We start from the raw sequence: 19,988 nt of genomic DNA, 5'->3' as shown, positions 1-19,988 counted from the left end.
AAGTAACAATCAAGAAAGTGACAGATGGGGAAATCCAATTTTTTATTCCCCGCATTCAATGTGCGTTACGGTTCTCTTAAGTTCGAAGAGACAACATATATTATCAATATAGATTGGTATCGTTAAGAATTAGCAGATAAGTTTATTGTTAAGGGATAATTACCTAATATAATGTTAGACATTAACGTGAATTAATCGTTATCACGGTTGAGACGATCAGTACAAAGTTGTGCATGTGTGTGTGTGTGTGTATGAGAGAGATCGCGATAGAAATTGCTCGTTAAAAGAACGGCAATGGAATGTTGATTGTTTTTCGACGTTGTTTGACAAGGTGAAATTCTGCCGTTGATTTGACGTATTGGCATAATCTTTAACGCCGTTATATTAAGGAGATATACGTATTACATATGTACGAATTATTATTGCGACCGTAATATATCGTACGATTAAGTCCACCAACTCTCTCAGATCGGTTTGCAAATTTTCGCCTTGTTCCTTTGGCATCTTTTATATACTATAATACGAATAATCTGATACTAAAACAGCCATTGTTGTATATCCTCGGCTATAATTCTACTTCTACCTCTATAAGCTGTGGATTGGCATTAGTCGATTTTAGTTCTTTTAGGAAGAATATTCTCTCCTCGCGCGTTAGAGACTTTTCTCTGTAGGTACTATACTTATTGTTAATTGATATTCAAAAATAGCAAAGTAGCATCTGGATATAAAAGAAAAATATTTTTAGAAAAAAAGGAAATGGCCTGACGTGAGTGAAAGATACGCTGCATAATAATAGATAACAATGCTTTTTTTATGAATGTCTTATGCGCGAGAATTGATTGGGATACTTGCTCGAATATCTCGTAAAGTGGCGATGATATCTAAAAGTGACGATAATATTATTATCTCACTCTTACCTCATGTGACACGAATGTCATGTGTTAGTATTCAATGCAACGCGTACATTCGTGTAATGCCAAGTTTTGGCTGTGTTAAACATACAAGGGAATTACAAAAATTAAAAAAAAAAAAAAAACAAAAAATAAAAAAACGTGAGTCCACTTTATGATATATCTGTGTGATGAAAAAGAAAATCGCGCGACGATATTTTTTTAAATAATAAAGCACACATGACACACATACACAAACATACATACATATACTGCTCGTAACTGGATCCGGAAAGGATCGCGTGCGACTTTCTTTAAACAATCTCTCGTAAATGTGATTAGAACGAAACTTTCTACATAGATTAGAGACGATAATGTATGTATTATACATCTATTACATGCAATGTGTTTAATGAGAATCAACTTTTCTTATATACATAGATTGCGTCAGTGGTCACTTGAGATCACAGTGAGAATTATTCTTCGATTCCGTAAGGACGATGTATGTCTTTCGTGCATCATTTCGAAATGCGTATTCGCGAAACTATTTTTACATACGCGCAGATACCAATCCAAAATGCAGATACCGTTGAAACGGATTTTTAAAACAGGCCGATTACGATCAACGATGCAAGTCCGTTTGAAAAACGACCGCTAAACTAATGCTTCTTCTGTCTCGTTGAACATAGATATATATGAAGATAAAAGAAAACGTGACAAAAGAAGAGATTGGAAATAACAAAAAAAAAAATTAAACGAATAAAAATCAAAAATAAATAACATACATCTGTCCGAAAAGACACTAAAAGAATGTTTTTCATATTCATTTTGCATATCATAAATTTGCTCATACAACACTAATTAACAATTTGTTATTAGCCTTTAAGTACAGAAACAAAAATCAATTTAAAAAGCGTAACGCTTTGTTTATTTAATTTTTAAAATCGTATTAATTAACGATGATGTGTTCCTTTAAATTTTAAATGGATGAATTTTCCTTCTTGTATATATTATAGTTTTTGTATATCTCATACATAAGTTTGTTATGTGATGGCTTCTTGTGCAATCTTATATCTTTTTTTTTTTTTTTTTTTTTTTTTTGTATAAAAGATATATCTTCTCTGTCTGTATAGGTTCTCATACGTATTTATTTAAACAGTCTAAATTTATGCATAAAATAATTTAAAGATAATTTAGCTAGCAACTTTATTTATATATTTTTTTTTGCCTTTTTTTTCCTTGTTTGTTTTTATATAAAACATCGATGTCGATGGATGCTGACAAGAGAGAGATATGAATTGTGTATATATTAAAAGCGCAACGCGCAGACTGCAGGCAGGAAAAAAATAATAATCGCAGCATTCATCGACAATTCTTTCGTATGAAAGTTTATAAGAGCTTTCTTTTAATAGTAACGCAGTGCCAAAACTATGTAATTCGCGAAAAAGCAAAGTATGAAAAAGCTGAGGAAATGCGCAACCCGATTGTGAAATTAAATTAATCAATAACGTCATATTTTTGCGGTTAATAGCAAAGATGACGCTAAAATCAAAATCAATTATCAAATATATCAGTCCATCAACATCGAAGTTGGCTAACGTGCTGTTAGTATACAAAATAACGTTATGCAAACGATAAGCATCATAACAATAAAAATTACAGTTTTATAACAAACGCGCTTTTACGGTGATGTAACATTTGCGAATAAAAACGAGGAAGAAGGTTACAAAGTTCCTATTTTGACGTTACAATCGTAAAATATCTTGCTGGCTTAATAATGACTTAACTGACAATTAAAAGCTTCTTCCTGAGTTATCGGTGCTAAACTTGCGGATAATTTATGAGAAAACGTTATATATTTTGCTTTCTATCAGAAGTTTAATCGTTAAAGTTCACCGAGATTTTTAAATAATAATTCCAGTTAGAGAATCACAGATTCATTGTAACTGTAGAATCGCAAACGTTTCATCGATCGGCATTCGATTACGAATAATTTGTGAGTGCCACGTATGTGTCCGTGTGCGTGCATATCTACGTATGAGTATCTGTATTAGATCTGACCGCCAATTTACGTGCGTTTAAGTATTTATGAAGAGATAAACTTTTAATGATTAAACACATGTCAAAATAATTATAGTAATTAATGTATTTATCAAACACAATTCCCTTTCCTCTCATTTATATTATTTTAATATCAAAAAAGTCACTTTAATAATATTTCTATTTACAATTAATAATGTGTCCCCGATAAATTTCATTCTTCATGATTTCACTTCTCTTTTTCTAAAAATTCAAATAAATATAGAAGCAGAAAATTCCTAGAGTTTTTTGTCTGAAAACTTTAATGGGACAAAACAATGCAATATATCAGAAAAATATAATTACGTATGAAAGAAGTGATGCTAATTAAAATTCCAAGAATTGTGATTTTAAAAGAATCTAGAAATTCTAAAGAAAAATACCGTTTATAAAATATCATTATGATATAATTCGATAAATAAATTATAAGTTTAAACAAAATTATTATAGTTGTATTATATAATACATCATGATCGCGGAAATAATATCGAAAATATGATTAGTTACTTTTCTTAATCGCGCAGTTATCTTTTTTAAAAATGTAACAAATTATATCCTTTTTACGTATATAAAAGATATTCTTGAAATACTAATCATCTTACTACATATTTCATGATTTACATCGTGACGCTAAAAACTATACCTATATAAATTATATGGAAAAGATACCGAGTAATATGTGATTAGAATAAATAGTGCAGTAGAGATTATATATTGCATCACACCTTGTATAACGCGAAGACTCCGTAACAATTTCTTCATCCTCGCTGACCTGCTATTGCACTATTTGTTTCCGCACACACCCTGTCGCTGGCTGCGTATCTCGGAATGACATGCCATTTGCACATATGTAGTACATAAGTAGACGCAGTATTGTCGATTATTACGTGCCAGAATAACGGTACATATGCAAGGAAAGATTTTAATTATATGACAGAGTATATTTAAATTAAGTTTCATTTATTCTGCATAGTCTTACATTATATTTTTACATAGCTCGTGCTAATCTACGCGAAAGGGCGCTGCAAAACATTGATAATCTTAATTTTTCATTTCAAAATATCATACGCACGAATATTCAACGGATTGAGGTGTCACAGAAAAGAATATTAAAAAATATACTAATAATGAGGAATAACGAGTTTATAGAAATCCCATTGAAAAATTATGTTTTCTAAGGATTTAAAATTTTTCTTCTCGCATGTACGGTAGATCTAGTTGCGTTTTAAGTTTTTTTTTTTTGTTAAATAATCCGAGAATATCAACAACAAGAATGAACTTTGTGATAGGCACAACAGTATAAAAAACACGAAAGAGAACACCGTGACTCTTTTTAGATTCATTAGCCACTTTCTAGCTAAATGAACGTGCTATTTTTCGTACTATACCACCAAAGAATCGTGGTGCAACGGGCTCGGATCTGTTATGGTCGCTTCGCGGCGGAGCGAAGTCTCGAATCTTAATCTGCACAAATATGGATGTGATTATCATTAATCAAAGGCCCCTTCGAGCGCTATCACAAGTAGAGAGGAGAGCATGCCGAGCTCTCTCGCTCGTGACAATCGAATCTTTTCTTTATCTAGAGATTGCGACATATGCGGAATGTCGGTTGTTACGAATTGACCAATCATCAATTCTTTTTCAGACTGCGAAACGATTACTACCCTGCATATACGCAAAACAATCTCCGCAATAACGCTAAATTATCGCAATCTTCCATCATCGAGTAGATTTGATTATAAGTCCTCCTTTCGTATTAAAAGCGTCATAGATTGTAATTTCGAATACCTCTTTAAGTGACACTTTAGTAGAGAAGTGACACCTTCTCTAAGGAGATAACACCGTTCGCGTGCGTGCGTGAATTATTTACCGAGTATAATTTCTCTCAGTCAATAAGCGATTGATCCGAATCGCAAATTAAAGAGAGACAACCGTCTTATAGAGATCGCAATCTTGAGTAGCCTGACAAGTAACGTTGCAGGTACTTTTAGGAAATAATAGTTCACAATTGAATGTCACGTCACGTGCGAATCTTGACCGCCGATAGGATATCGAAATGCCCATCGTCGCAATTTCTGTTTTCACGTTAGTCTCTTGAGATTTTTTTTCTCGTAAATATCGGCGTTTCCGCAAGACGTTCTAAGTGCGATGAGAGGATCGAGACCTTCTCGAGTACTTCTTCCTCTCAGTAACGATACGTCAAACGGCTCCGTACTCTTCGCTCGACGGCGACTCGTCGCTGGCCGACGGTCTGGGTGGTCTAGGCGGTCGCGGCGGTCGATGATGATGCAGCGTGGGTGCCGGCCTTCTTGGAGGTGGCGGTGGATGTGATTCGTAGGATGTGTCGTCTCCCTCCTCGCTACTGGGCGACGGCGAAGGCGCTCGGTCCTCCTGCTCCTGCAGCAGCTGTCGAAACTCTTGGATCGACTCGTTTAAGGACCACAGTTGCGATAGCAAAGACAGGTCGAGTTGCCGCAGCCCAAACTGTGGAAATGGAAAAATAAATATTATAACATCGATATGTTAATAATCAAAAGTAAAATTGTCTTTCTTTTTTTGACAATAAAAAAGCGATTATTATAGTAAGATTTTTTTCTACATAGAAGAGATATTTATTGAAAGTGTAATAACTTCTATATTTGATTAGAACAAATCGGTTATAATGTAATTTCTCATACAAATTATTTTATTCAAAAAAGGGAGAAAAGAAGAGATAAATATTTATTTACTTCATTACTAAAATTATCATTTTTCTTTTTTCTGCCTGCACAAATAATCGTGATTATTTTTTTATTATTCGCTATCCGTGCATTGTTGCGAAATTTCATGTAGGACTCAATCTAGAAACTGCAATGTACTTGGCACGCGAGGCGCATTCACTTTTACCATACGGTCACCAAGGTAAATGTTACCTCGTGATTTACGGACTGAAATGACGCATTTCCAAGCGACTCGGCGGTCGTGGGAACGGATAGGAAGAGAGAAACGTAGTACAGGAGAGACGCAAAATGAGAATGAGAAGAATACGAGAGGTGCAGCGGCGAGGAGAGTGCGACGAAGGAGAAACGAGACTGGAAGAAGGAGAAGGACTATAACGAGGAGCAGAGAAGAGAACGAAGGTGAAAGAGAGCGACCGGGAGGAAAAGGGAAGGGGGGAGGTCTTCGGAGGAACCGAGAAAACGTAGCGTGGGAGCGGCTGTGCCAGTTCGTGTGTTGTCTGGATGACTATTAAATTATTAGCTTAACTTAGGTACGCGAGATGCTGGCGCAAACGACAACAAAACACTTGTCACGCGAGCGCTTCTCTTCCTCCGGAGAAATTCTACACGAGGTCCCGTTAGAGTTAATTTCGCAAAGATTGACCGCGAATGCTAAGCGAATGTGATCGATGTAATGTGGCAATAATTTTGTACCAAACGAGTAGTAATTCGCAAGATCGTCGGGTCAGTAGGACATTCGAAGAATCTCATAAAGTAATAATGAGAAACATTGTGGACACGTTAACGAGATATCTAGACCTAATAATTTCGTAGACGATATACTGTAGCAATTTTAATCGAAATAAATAGTCTTTTGGAATCTGAATCGCGCGTGATATCGTTAATCGACATAAAAAAATCTAAAGTATTAATTTCTGCCTGTTGCGCAAATAGAAATCTGCAGCGTAATATGTATCTATTGAAAAAATAGAACCTCTATATGCACAACGAGTATGATATAAGTATTTTATCTACCGCGCTATGATACGATTTCCCTCGCTACTTATGATCCCACGCATAAAATACACGCTCATCGCGCTCCGCAATTTATTCACACGCGATCGCGGCCTCGAGGTAACGGGTCGGTCGGGTCGCCCAAACAAACGCGGAAGAATCAAGAGAGAAAAAAAAAGCAGAAATAGCAGAGGTGGACAACGACTGAGTAGAAAATGACGACGGTTTACGGAACGTGCTCGGATTGACAACGCACTAGAATATCGAGGATAAGGAGTGGCGAAAATTGCGAGGCTTACATTAAAACAGCAAAGGCAATTATAAAAAAAATATCTTTAAAAAAGAAATCAAAATTAAGAGAAAATTAAAAAAAAAAAAAAAAAAAAAATAAAAAAAAATATTTAAATAAAATACAAAAAAAAGATATGTATAAAAAACTAAAAAAATATAATTTGTAAAATATGTTATGGAAATAATTTAAAGAGTCGAGAATTCAAATGACAAATTATTTCGTGAAAAAATAAAGTTCGACTATGCCAGCTCAGCGTCAGCGATCGATGACGGCGGAAATCTCTCAGCATTTATTTTTAAATCACGCGTATTATTACATATGAACGCGTGGAATTTTCCTGCATGCTCGTAAATATATTTCGCGTCGCAACGGATGACTAATGGTTTCTATTGGAGTTAATGGCTGCCGTGTTAGAGGATGAACAATTTCAGACACCACTTTGAACAGCATCGACAATTTACCGGCTGTTGCATTTCGAACGATGCTGCTGCACGTCCTAAAATGCAGTGTTCAAATATTTTCACAGTTGTTATCAAGAAAGTTCAGCCATCCTTTTTCTTTAGTTCGATACTAATTGCTTCAGCCACTTAATTACCAAGGTCCGCAACATTAATTGTAAAAAAATTTAAGATATCTTTCTTTCTCTCAACAAGTTAAATTTATCAGTTAGTCAGAGTGTCTAAATTTTATTCATTTAAAAGTGCTTCAATACTGCAAGAAAAGCATTGAATATTTTCATATATGAATATTTTAAATAAATATGTTTTAATAAAAAAAAGCAATAAATATTTTTTTTTAAACTATTGTTTTTTAGCGCGTTAAATTAAATTAAATTACGAAATAAAAATTTCATATTTTTTATATCTCTATTTGTAGTTTAAATAAATATAAATATAAATATAAATATAAATATAAAATAAATATTAAATAAGTAATACGTAAAAAAAAAATATATATAGAGAGATGCTTACGTAAATAATCATACAAAAAGCCGATATCCTACATAAAACTCCGCACAGCAACTATTATATATTTCGCAAAGAAATAATAGCTTTGAGAGGGTTGCGTTTTCCAACCGAAGTAACGAAACCGCATTCCTCGGCGTTGAAAGCGCGAGAAAGAATGCGCAAACGATTCTCGAATAGAGTACCATTTCTCTCCTGAGTACCGCCAACTGGGTATCCAGGGTGGTGAGTTGTCTGGCAGGTGGCGATGGCCTCGATGACGACGGTTTACCGCCTCTTTGGGATTTACTTGACGACCTCGTGGGCGGTGGAGGTGGCTCGCCGTTCTCGCCGCATCCGCTGAGGTTGAAACCGCTCAGGCTTCTCGGTAACGGAGGTAATCCTTGCAAGGAAGACATCGCGATCCTTTCTTGTATGCTGAAACAGACCGCAAAGTTTCACTTTTAATAGCGAATTTACATTTAAACCAGTAATGTGCTTTAATGTAGGAGTCGTATAGTTTTATATATCAATGTATCACTCTCATTCTTCGATAAATATCTACGACAATGTACAATGAGTTTTTAGTGATAAAATTAATAGCTAAAATTTTCTAATAATTAAATATATATTTATAATGACCAAAAATATACTCGCAAATATTCTATATACATATATATATATATATATATATATATATATATATATATATATGAATAAATTAATATACCGTATTACAAAAAGATATTTTAATTTAATCCTGTTTTCTGACATGTAACAAATTTACAAAATACTGATAAAAGCAGAAATCCATGAAGGAAATAATTTAATATTAAATAGTTGTATATAGTAAAAGACCTGCGAGAAAGAGAGGGAGAGAGAGAGAGAGAAGAAGAGAAGAGAGAGGAGTGAAATATTCTTTCTGTATTTTGCCAAAGGCGAAATATGATGGAGGCCGCAGGAAATGAGGATACCGTTATACGATCATTTTATGGAATAAAAATCGATCTGTCTTGAGAGTGTCGGTCGCCTGCGGTCAAAAAGACGAAAGATTTTGTGAATGACTCATATCATCGCGTGTACAAGCGTGTGCCCATTCTTATCAATATTTGACTCGGTTCTACGGCCTATATGTTTCATTTTATTTTCCGCATATTGAGGTGGATCGACACATGCAGTAATATCAACTTGATAAACACAAGTTACGATATATCAATTTAATATTTAAAATTAATCAATTAATTTTATTTCATAAATTCCTTATACATTTGTACAGTCCCTGGGTTATATATTTCTATATTTGCATTTATTTTTTGAAAAATATATATGCGCAAACGTGATATATTGAAAATAATATATATATATATATATATATATATATATATATATATATATATATATGTATATATATTTTTTTTTCCTATTTTTTTATTGTAATATTTATTAAATTTTGTATAATTGCTATACATGTATACATCATTGTGCGTTATACATCTTAATTATATTAATATATATTATACATTAATTCTAATTTTTCAAAACGTCAAGTGTAGGTTTTTTAGATGGAGAGAAACTCAAGAGCGATTCGAGATCGGGAACCGAGATAGAAAAGAGAGGAAGGACGTGCATTGTTTTTAACGTTAGTTACACTAACGAACGGTCAGTTTTTATAGCTCGTCGACACGGCACTTATCGCGCGACGCGAGAAAGCGGCGTGTTCGTATCGCCAAATCGTTGAATCCAGATCAACGCGTACGGTAACAATGCGTGATTTTTCCTGCAGCTATCGCTCCTCGATAATTAATACATTAGCATCTATATACGTTAGTGTTTATTACTCTTTGATAATTAATGTGTTAGCGTCGATGTATTGTGTCACGTGTCTCGTGACGTTATATCATAAAGATCATTTACCTGATAAATTAATATAGTATTTCAACAATGTCTTTATTAGTCATATTGCACGCTCAAGATAAGAATGTTGATTGTCAAATCACTTGAAAAATTCATATTAAACATTTTAATAAAAATTAAAAAAAAAAAATTCAAAGTATTTAAATTACTTTTTTAAATTAAATATTTTATTTAAAAAAAATAATCGTAAGAAATTTTCTAAAAAAAGCATTTTTTCATGCAATATAATCTTTCTATTATTGCAATATATTTTAACAATAAGTAAGATTTATAAAACTAAGCAAAACGCAGCCTTGAGTCTCATATTACGAACGCGGTCTCTTAAAAAAACTTAATTTATTTCTAATTAAAAGATTTCAAGTCTGTCACTATTTAACGAATGGAAAAGAGTCTCATTTATATCGTATTGTTATTACCATGGATTTATAAATGATTCAACGACACATTCTGTAGATAGCAGCGGACAATTTTTTTGTTACTTTGGTCTACCTGATAAAATCAAGATCAGTGATCCTCTCCTCCTCGCGATGATCGTAACCGTTGATACGATCTCCGTCGACGATGTCGTTTCCGTGTAGAGTAATCTGCGTGGAAGAGTAATGGACTCCTGCTTCCAGCCAGTCCTGTCGATGGATGTTGTTGTCGCCATCGTTATCATCATCGTCGTTATTGTCCTCATGATCGCTAAGCGCGATTTTACGCTCTGGTTCGTCCATGACGAGCACCGTGGTAGCGACGCGGTCAACGCTCGGGAAGCTCGTCGATCTCTCGATCGAGGATACAGCTTCAGCGGCGTCATTCCCGGCAGCCTTTCCCTTCGCCGAGAAAATTTCCGGATGCTGTTTCTGCTGCTCACCAGGGCACGATCTGCACGTGGGCGTCGATCTAACCTGCTCGTCATTTGCCTCTCTCTCGGGATTGCCGTTGCATTTTTCCGAATGACTCACCGTGACTTGCCTGCCAGCGGAATCCGGAGAGAACGAAGCATGATGCTCGTCTTCCAAGGACACGTTGACAGTCCTGACAGCTGCCGGTAGCTTCGTCATCGTCAACGTCGCCTCGGTTCTTTCCGTCGCGGCGACAGCACTATTCTCCTTCTGTTGATCTTTAGCGGATGAACCCCTGCATCGTCCTCGATAGTCGGATGGCTCGATTGGATCCTTCCCGCGGGAGTTTCTTCGAGCCTCAAGTCTGTGCTGAGGCCGTTGATCCTCAGTCCGACTGTTGTGCTTCCACGCGACATTTCCCAAGATGTTTCCCATAGAATAAAGCTTTCCTGAGCTGGCGTTCGTGCAAATTTCATGGTGCTCATGAGACGAGACGGCCTTGCCTGCATTCTCTGACCGATTCTCGGCATTCTTGTCGATCGTACTTCTCGCTTGCTTGCGATCTCGCGTGTCGTCCGGCGCGCTCTCGTCCTTGCAATCCTCCTTGATGGACTCGTACACGATCGTGCGTCCACCCGGTGTTGGATCCACCTGTTGCTGCTGTTGCGTTTGTTGTTGATTGTATCTCCAAGGCTTTGTGTTTGGCGGCGGTGGTGCCTGTCTAGTAGGACACGGCGGCCTTGGCGACCTCTTAAGGGCCTCGGCAACCACCTGCCGACTTGGCCGAGGTGGCACCGGAGGCGGATGAGGTCTCTGACTGGTTGCCAACTGCATTCCGCACGTTTTTCGGATCGCCTAACCGCTCATTCTCGACGGCGACGCGCTTATATATGCGAAAGTATACCTAGCACCTCGAAATACGAAACGTCAGCGTTTACATTCGAAGTGGACTTGTTCGATGAAAAAATATTTTAATGTCGATTAACTGCGTTCCGTTGGTTCGGCGTCATTCGTAATATTAACGATATAGCTTTGAAAATGTTATGCTACAAAATATACGTGCAGCATTTCAAGTGTGAAATGTCATTATAAATGACTTTATAAAAAGATTAAATAGAGAATAATTTCACGATTGCTAATTACATTTTAATTTTTGAACCAACTGTGAATCACTAATTAATATTTCCCTGAAGAAATTTCACAAAAATATTAGTACTATCACTTCACTAAATGTCAGTGGTAACGCGAGGCACCTTCACTTGATGCGATGAAAACTACGTTCCGGTAAAGTACATATTTCCAAGATAAGAGACGATGTGTTTATCACCATCTTATCGCGCGCGTGTCTCAGTCATGAATGTGAGAAACAGCCTTTCGATCAGCAAAGAATTTTATGTGCTTCATAAATGTTTCTTGTTAATGGCGTTGCACGAATCGAAAATACAATCATTTCCAAAATGGAAAAATAAATAAATTTCTTACAAAGAGACTGATTCAACATTTGCGACGATAGTGGATATTTTTAGAATTTGCGATCGCGATTGTGAATAGATAAAACGACGAGTACGCCTTTTAAAATGTATGAACTAGCAATATCGTTTACAAAGCCATGTCTTGCGACGTATTTGTGTGAGAATTTCCATCCGTTTAAAACGCATGAACGAGCATCTATATATACGTTGAATGCGGATCAGAAATGACAAGAGTGTTGTGCAACGTCGCTACAAGCTTTTACACTGTTGCGCCAGCAAAATCGCCGCAATCTTGCCGCGCGTACCCGTCGATTCACCGTTTCCTTCTTTTTCGTCTCTTCTCTTTCGTTTCTCTCCCCTCGAGTCCCACGTCGTCCTCTTTATTCGTAAGCGGGTCGCGATCGTGTCGATGTGCCTCGCGATATTGCCGATGCGATTTTGCATACAATTCCGTGAAAATCATGAACGTAGTTGGCTCCTTAATGATTTCACATTCGCGGCTTTAATTTCCTAAATTCTTCATTCGAACGGATTTTCCGATCGCGATGAGTCGCCTCTTGAAATTGTTAGAGTAATTTTATATACAATCCTGTAGGAACCCACGTCGTTTAAATCCTCGCGTACGTTGATTAACCGATTTTACGCTAGAGAAGGTGCGGAAAGAGATTAAGATTTTTCATTAGAAATGTATCTCGATCAAATTTTCATTCCAGCTGATCTTCGAGATGTTGTCACGGTCTTCATACTCGCCTTTCTATCTCGATCGCTCGTGCTTTCTTTTTTTATGAAGAGTGTACACAAATAGATTTTCCAACAGTCTCTCGCTACTCTTTACGAAGGCAATCTGGTTTATCGCAATCTGGTTTTCGAGTAAACTTTCTACCGCATACCGCATCCGCAGCGCGTACCAAATGTTCGCGCTATCATCAACTTGCAAAAGCCTGGAGTGATATTTTGAATCTAGCGTATCTTTTTTTATATTTCCTCTCTGGATTCTCTATTAAAAAATTCATTAGAAAGTACGATGATTAAGCTTCTTTAACTATCGACGAGGAAGTTTAGCGAATAAGAAGTTGATGTCGCAAAGCGGAAACACTGCAGAATCACTTCGATCTCATCCGCATCTTCACTTCCGAGTCTCGCTCGGCGTCACATTGCGTCTTCCACGTTTCAGTGCATCAGAAATACCACGCGATCCTCACTTTCTAATGCACAACTAAATCATTGATTTTTTTTTTTTTTGCCCTATTCAGCGTGAACGTTCCCTTAAAACATGATGGAAAAAGTGTTCTCCATTCACATGCTCCACATGCTATCCCCAAAGTCCCTTTTTCCTCAGGTCAACAAAGATTTTTTTTCCCACTCTCGATCGCGCGCACTTTGCCGACGTATATTTCACGAAAGAACGAATCGAAACAACGCGCTCCGAACGCCTTCGGACAGGTAGAGCTAGAGCAACAGCAAAGACCTTAGGCGATATCCCCGATCCAGTATCTCCTTCTCCCTTCTGTTCCTCCTTCTCTTCTACCTGATTCGCGCCGCCTCTATCCTCTCTTTCTCGACAGGCCGTCCGCCGCGGACTGACTTTGCGACTTTCCCACAAACATCCTTCGCGATCAGTGGCCACGTGACTGGCCGAGCTCGAGTTCTCGTCAGGTAGTCGACGAACGTACGGCCTGTCGCATGTGTGCGTGAATGAGCGAATGTGTGAGTCAGCGAGTGGGTGAGCAGCAAGTAAGCGGATGGGTGAACGTGTCTGTGTGTGTGTGTGTGTGTGTGTGTGTGTGTGTGTGTGCGTGTGCGTGTGTATGTATGTGTATATAGAAGCAACGTGAGAGGCACAGAGCAGAGGTAAATGTAAGGAGGACCCGCGTAGTCGTAGATGACGAGGGTTCAACGCGGTCTCGTAGCGATCTCTTAGCATACTGATCACGCTGATGCTGTGCGAGTTCTTGGTCCGATAGGAAAAACACGAAGCGTTCAAACCGCTCGGCATATTACGTAAAAGCGGGGGATCTATGGGGAAAAAGATCTATTATCGGCGTTCTAAGTTTTACGGAAAGTCGCGGTCGCGCACTTTCTAACATCGCCGAGGCACTCAAGTTTCTTCTAACAATAAGATGTTGCTTTTCTATGATATTTTTTTTTTTTTTCAAATTCACGACGAATATAATTCTCGATCGCTCGAAATATTGGAAATAAAAACTTTTCTAAAAATTCTAAAAAGATTCTATCTAATTCGTATGATTAAGTTATCAAACTGCTGACATTATTGTATATAGCTATATATCGCGAATTTAGATAATATTTCGCACTTTAAAATCAATTATTATATTATACATCATTCCTGATAATTTTAATTCTAATCTTAAGTTTAAAGTTTAATGTTAATGTTAATTTTAATTTGAATTTTGAGTTTAATTTTGCCATTTCAATTTTGATTTTAATTTTCAAATTTGACTTTAACTTTAGTTTTAAGTTTTGAATTTAATTGTAATTTTTTTTTATTAGTGGTCTATAAGATGTATATTTTATGTTTTTAATTTATTTTATTATTTGTTTTATTTTTAATATAATTTATACCATTTGTTATACAATCACACACAACATGGACACAATCTCAATAAATGTAAAAAGCTGAAAGTCATCCAAAGCCAAAAGGCAAGGATTAATAAAATAATAATAAAAAATATTAAACATCATCAAAAAAATAAAGCATAGTTGACATAGCATTCGATAAAATTATACAACAATTAAGAGCATCATTCATTTACATACAGCAAGATATTTTATGCATGTGGCGAATCGTAATATTATATTATTTGTTCGAGATTGCTTAAGTTTATGTAAGCCACGATTTCGCCACGAAATTCGTTTCGATGAAATTACAAGATTCACGTTATACTTCATGGTATCGGTCACATACCGTTTCTTCATTTTACATCATATCAATTGCAGGTGTTTATTATCCGCGAATGCATTCATTTCGAAAGCGTATTACTCGCATCGACGCCGAACGCAGTGGTGATTTACGATAAACATAAACTTTCTAGAATTCGTGCAGCAAAAAACATCCCGTTTATTTCCTCTCGATTTTCTTTGACATCGTCATAACATTTCATTAAAAAAAAAAAAAAAAAAAAAAAAAGCGAATGCAAAATAAAAAAAAAATACATTTACAAGATTTTGTAAAAACATGAAGTATATGCAAAAAGTCATCCGCCATGCAATTAGCACTAATTAAAAAAGTCACATGTTATGAAACGCAAGTCCCTGGACTCGGGGCCATCTCCGGGGTCCGTCTCACTACCTCCAGTGTCGGATGTAGGTGTACATGTAACGCGGCCGCGGTGGTATCGCCGTGGTATCGCGTGAGAGAGTAACCCGTAAGCGGACGAGGGGACTGGAGGGTCGGAGGAAGAAGGAGAAGGATTATCGAAGGAAGTGACGAACGGAGCGAGACGGAGAAAAGGGAAGGGACCCATTAGGTCCCCTCCGTCTCGCGATGAGCTGCCCCGATGGCGCGGAGGTCCGCGTTCCCCAGTGCCGTAGCTTGCGCGACATTTGTAGCTTTCGCTCGTTCCTTCCTCCCTAGCTGTGTGCTCGAAGATTACGGAAAGAGCAAACGATTATCCCTGATTCGCGTAATTTATCTTAACGAAGCAATTCTCCGCTTTAAAACATCGCATCTTCTTGCTCGAGTTTATTTTCGACTCCGACGTGATTTTGTATAAGGAGTTTTAAAATAGAATTGCATTCAATGGAGCAAAAATAATTAATTTAATTTAATATAAATTTCTAATTTATTGTAATATAAATTAATTTCTTTAATATTAACGACGTCTTTAGCGTCTTCCCTTCATTAGTAGCTGTATAGTTACTTCAGTGTTTCTTTTGTCATTATTTTACAATTTAATTACTGTATAAAGATTTTCGAATTTACTTCATATTACTTTCATATGAATTTTATGATAGAATTTAATTATATTTCGTCCATTAGAGATATTCATAAAAGATTGTAATATAGCATATTCTTAAAAGTATGCGCGAGAATATCCTCAGAGTCTTTGAAATGTAATTAATATTCCTTTGGAATAATCTCTTACCTATATCATTTTACAAGACATATTTTTATGCGCAAACATATTTTTTCAAAATTAAGAATTGTTGAATGGAATTTACGTGTTGTGTATTCAATATGTCGTGGAGTATTTTGCAAATATGCGATATATGTATTGTATAAAATTTAAATATATATTATTTTTTTTTTTTTCATATAATACATAATTTAATAAATTTCAACGATGACAACGATGCTATATGTTTACGGATTTTTATATAAAAATACATATGCGTTTTTTTTCTCAGGATATCAAATAACATTTTCATAACCGCTACTCGATACAACTTTCCTCGGATGAATATCTTTCTCTCGTACGTCTCGATCTCGTAGAAACTGGCGCGTTATGTGGGATGACATCGCGACTCAACGCGTTATCAGCGCGCGATCGCGGCGCGTTTACCCGCCTGCTCATTCACGACGCAATTAAGGCCAAAGTGGCACGTCGGTCGGCCGGGAAAACGCGGGCTCGGAATTTATTCACACTCTGTTTCGCTCTGGCTCAGGTAAAAACTCAACCGTTCCACTTTTGCGACCGATCTCCCACCGATAAAATGCAAATCGGCAAGCGCCCCCACGGTCCAGCCGGACCCTAGACCGGTCGAAATCGGATCGCTAGTATATTTCCATATCGCTCATAGATGGTTCCGTCCAACGGAATATATATACCACAACGCGACTGTCAAAACAATTTCGATTCGAAACCGTGTCATGGGGTTTCTCGAAATACGCGATTCGAGACACGTGTTTTAGACACCGATGCTAAATAGCAAATGACCTTCATAATATATATATATATTATATATACATATATGCAGCATATTATGCGTGTTATATAATACAATATCTTCACTTTTAAAGGTCTTTAAAGATGCCGAATAAAAAACAAATATTATATTGCAAACATTCTCAACAATTCTTGTAATGTTTTACGGTAATTTATTTGACGCTAAGCTAGACAAATACTCCTCAATTGTTAACAGACAATATATCTTGGAAGTTGAACGTGACTTGCGTGCTATTCTTATATATTTTGTACTTTGACCATCGCTTTATCCACCCGTATCGCTAATGGAATACATAGTTTTTTCCTTTTCGTAATGATAAATAATTCAGGTTTTTTTTTGCAGACGTAAACATAAAATTGACTCACAGAACGAGCGAAATAAAATCGCCACGTTAAAAATACGCTCGCACGATATTACTCTGACTTTCTTCACTATTTACTCGCATGCTCCGCGTGCCATTAGACATGTCAGAATTTTCTCGCACACAATTATGCCGGCAAAATGCGCGTTCCCGCAATTAAAGCGAAAAAGGAGACCCGGACGATGGGACCGTAACCACCGCCGAGAAAATGATTATGCCGCGGCTATTACGTTACATTCTCGACACGCGGGACGTACACACGAGACGCTGACAGCGCGTATCGTTGAATACGACTTATTAATAATTCAACGAGAGTCGAACGAATGCGTCATCTATACAGCGCGCAGATACGAAAGGAGGGATACAATCGCTCTGATAACCATACAGTCGCACAGCAACCTTTTGAACCCGAAACGTATTTGCCTCTCGATAGAGAATGCGGAAGTTGAGAAATAGAAATTTAGACTTTCATTAATGATGAAAATTGTGCGGTCCCTAAATTAAATACTACTTTACAATTCAGATTTCTAAGGCGTTCTTCGAACATATTATGTGTAATGATAAAAAAATTACAGAAATAATTTACATATGCGCTGCTGATTGTTAAGTTAAGAAGAAAGACTTGGTAGGAAGACTAGAAGATGCGTGAAGAATGATGATTGCGAACTGGTTGCACCAGTCATGACTGCGTACGAGAATGCATGTCGGGTTGTCATACGGCAGGCGGAATTAATCGTCGGCGGATGGATGGGTTTCCTTAGATAACGTCCTAAATTTAGCGGTATAGATACACTCTCTCTTAGAAAACGCACAAGTTGAGCGTTTATACCAATTCCATTAAGACTAAGTTTTTTAGCAAACAGCACGCTGAATATACATATGCGTGTTGAATCGATTTAAGAAATATATGTTTACGAATAGATGCTAATGAGCATATTGCCATCTGCTGTTGCTCGTAATTGTCTTTTCTTTAACAGACTTTGGATCGATTGTACATCGAAAGTTTAACTCAGCGAATCTGATCTAACGACCTTTTTATAGATTGACATGCTGTCTTTTTCCTAAAAAGAATTAAGTCATCCAGTATACATATATTATATGCACGTTTTCATCATGCCGGAAGATGGATACGCATTATTACATTACCTGATTACTCGCTGCGTGCTGACACCTGCGGGCCCGTGCGGAAAACGTCAGCGGTTACTCCTTGAACTTCCACTCCTGGCGACACATCGGGCAGATGTGGCTGGTCTGCTGCGAGTGCAGCCACTTCATGATGCAATGTATGTGGAAACAATGCGAGCACTGCCCCCAGACTGGAACGAGAGAGATAACAATGTCGGTCACGCGCGTTAAATTAATTTCGTCTACGTCGACGTCAATGCAATCGTCGAGAATACGAGACGCGCACCTGGCGGCGGGGAGGGAGCGTTTGTGGACGGACGGTGCGTGTGTCGTGCGTATACGCGCATCGATACGAGGATTACGGGACGAGGGAGAAGGGCAGCCGGCGCCCTTGTGTCAGCCGCGTTGTCTCCGAACCGGCACGCGTCGATCGATATCGCGCGCCGTCGCGGACACGCGTTCCCGTCGCGGCGGCATTTTACGAGAGAGGGTCCGTCCCCCTACGCACTTTCCACGCTTTTACGAGGCACGTTGCGCGAAATTAAATTAAATAAATATCTTTTCGCAAACCTTTTTGTTTCGAATAAATTATTCAATTTTATATAATTTTTTACATCAAGAATTATAAATTTTAGTCATGTAAAAGTAAAATCAATTCTTTAAATGATTCTTTAAAATAATCTTTAATTTAATTGATTCTTTAATAATAAAAATATTTAAACAGAATCTATAATAAATAAATATCAAGTAGACATTTGGAAATTGTATTTTCCAGTACTTATCGTGCTATGCGTATCTGTATATACGTGAATATTTATAAATGAAAGATAAAATAATGTGGAATTGAAATGCAATACCTAGTGGACAGTCGTCTCCAGGAATCTTGCAGTCCGGACAGCTGGCGTCAAACGGCATCCTGCATATGCCGCAATTATCGTCGTTGGCAATCCAGCGCCAGGTGGCGACGCCTGTCCAACCTGAAGAAAGAACGTGGATGCGAATGATCGCCAATACTAGTCTATATAAAGAATGTACTTCATGGCCAAGAAAATGTGTAAATACGAGTACCTAACATAACCGCGTACCCATGCGATTAAAAACTCTACAGATACGTAATTAAATCGCAAATCAAATCACAAGTATATAGATTGGATAGCGATAAAAGTTACTAAGGTTTCTTTTAAAATATAATATCTACTCACTTTTGATCGTTACTTTCATTTTGAAGTTTAAAGAGCGACGCTTAGGAAACGCAGAGGCGCGTTAAACGCGATTTAATCGACACTTATAGTTTTCTGTTGTTTTTAATAACATATGAAGCAATAACAAACAAATTGATTTGGAAAAAGATATCGGTTTTTTAGTCAAAAGACACGCGCACAAACTAACTGCAACAGATGAACACGAAACGACACACGAACTCTATAGTATATTGAAAGTGAGCCTTCCTATACTATCCTATA

General features: G+C 37.1%; 1 protein-coding gene across 3 annotated transcripts; it reads right to left on the bottom strand.

The window, feature by feature from the left end:
• Nucleotides 1–3,908: 3,908 nt before the first annotated feature.
• LOC140670728 (uncharacterized) lies at nt 3,909–19,960 on the bottom strand. Of its 3 annotated transcripts, none has more exons than XR_012047604.1 (4): nt 19,728–19,959; nt 19,383–19,502; nt 18,547–18,716; nt 8,219–8,356 (listed from the first exon to the last, which is right to left on the bottom strand). XR_012047604.1 is itself a non-coding variant. In XM_072901456.1 (3 exons), exons 1-3 carry the CDS (start codon nt 11,491–11,493, stop codon nt 5,169–5,171), a joined length of 1,689 nt encoding a protein of 562 aa, XP_072757557.1. In that variant the 5' UTR covers nt 11,494–14,449; the 3' UTR covers nt 3,909–5,168. The 3 variants fall into 3 exon arrangements, 1 of the variants encoding a protein (XP_072757557.1); XR_012047605.1 differs by lacking the exon at nt 8,219–8,356 and adding an exon at nt 12,066–18,461 and having other exon boundaries at nt 19,728–19,960; XM_072901456.1 differs by lacking the exons at nt 18,547–18,716; nt 19,383–19,502; nt 19,728–19,959 and adding exons at nt 3,909–5,453; nt 10,322–14,449 and having other exon boundaries at nt 8,125–8,356.
• Between the last annotated feature and the right edge of the window lie 28 nt (nt 19,961–19,988).

This window comes from Anoplolepis gracilipes, chromosome 10 (assembly GCF_047496725.1).
Source record: "Anoplolepis gracilipes chromosome 10, ASM4749672v1, whole genome shotgun sequence".
Lineage (NCBI taxonomy): Eukaryota > Metazoa > Arthropoda > Insecta > Hymenoptera > Formicidae > Anoplolepis > Anoplolepis gracilipes.
The sequence above is the reverse complement of the archived record's forward strand: the minus strand, read 5'-3'. Positions and strand labels throughout refer to the sequence as shown.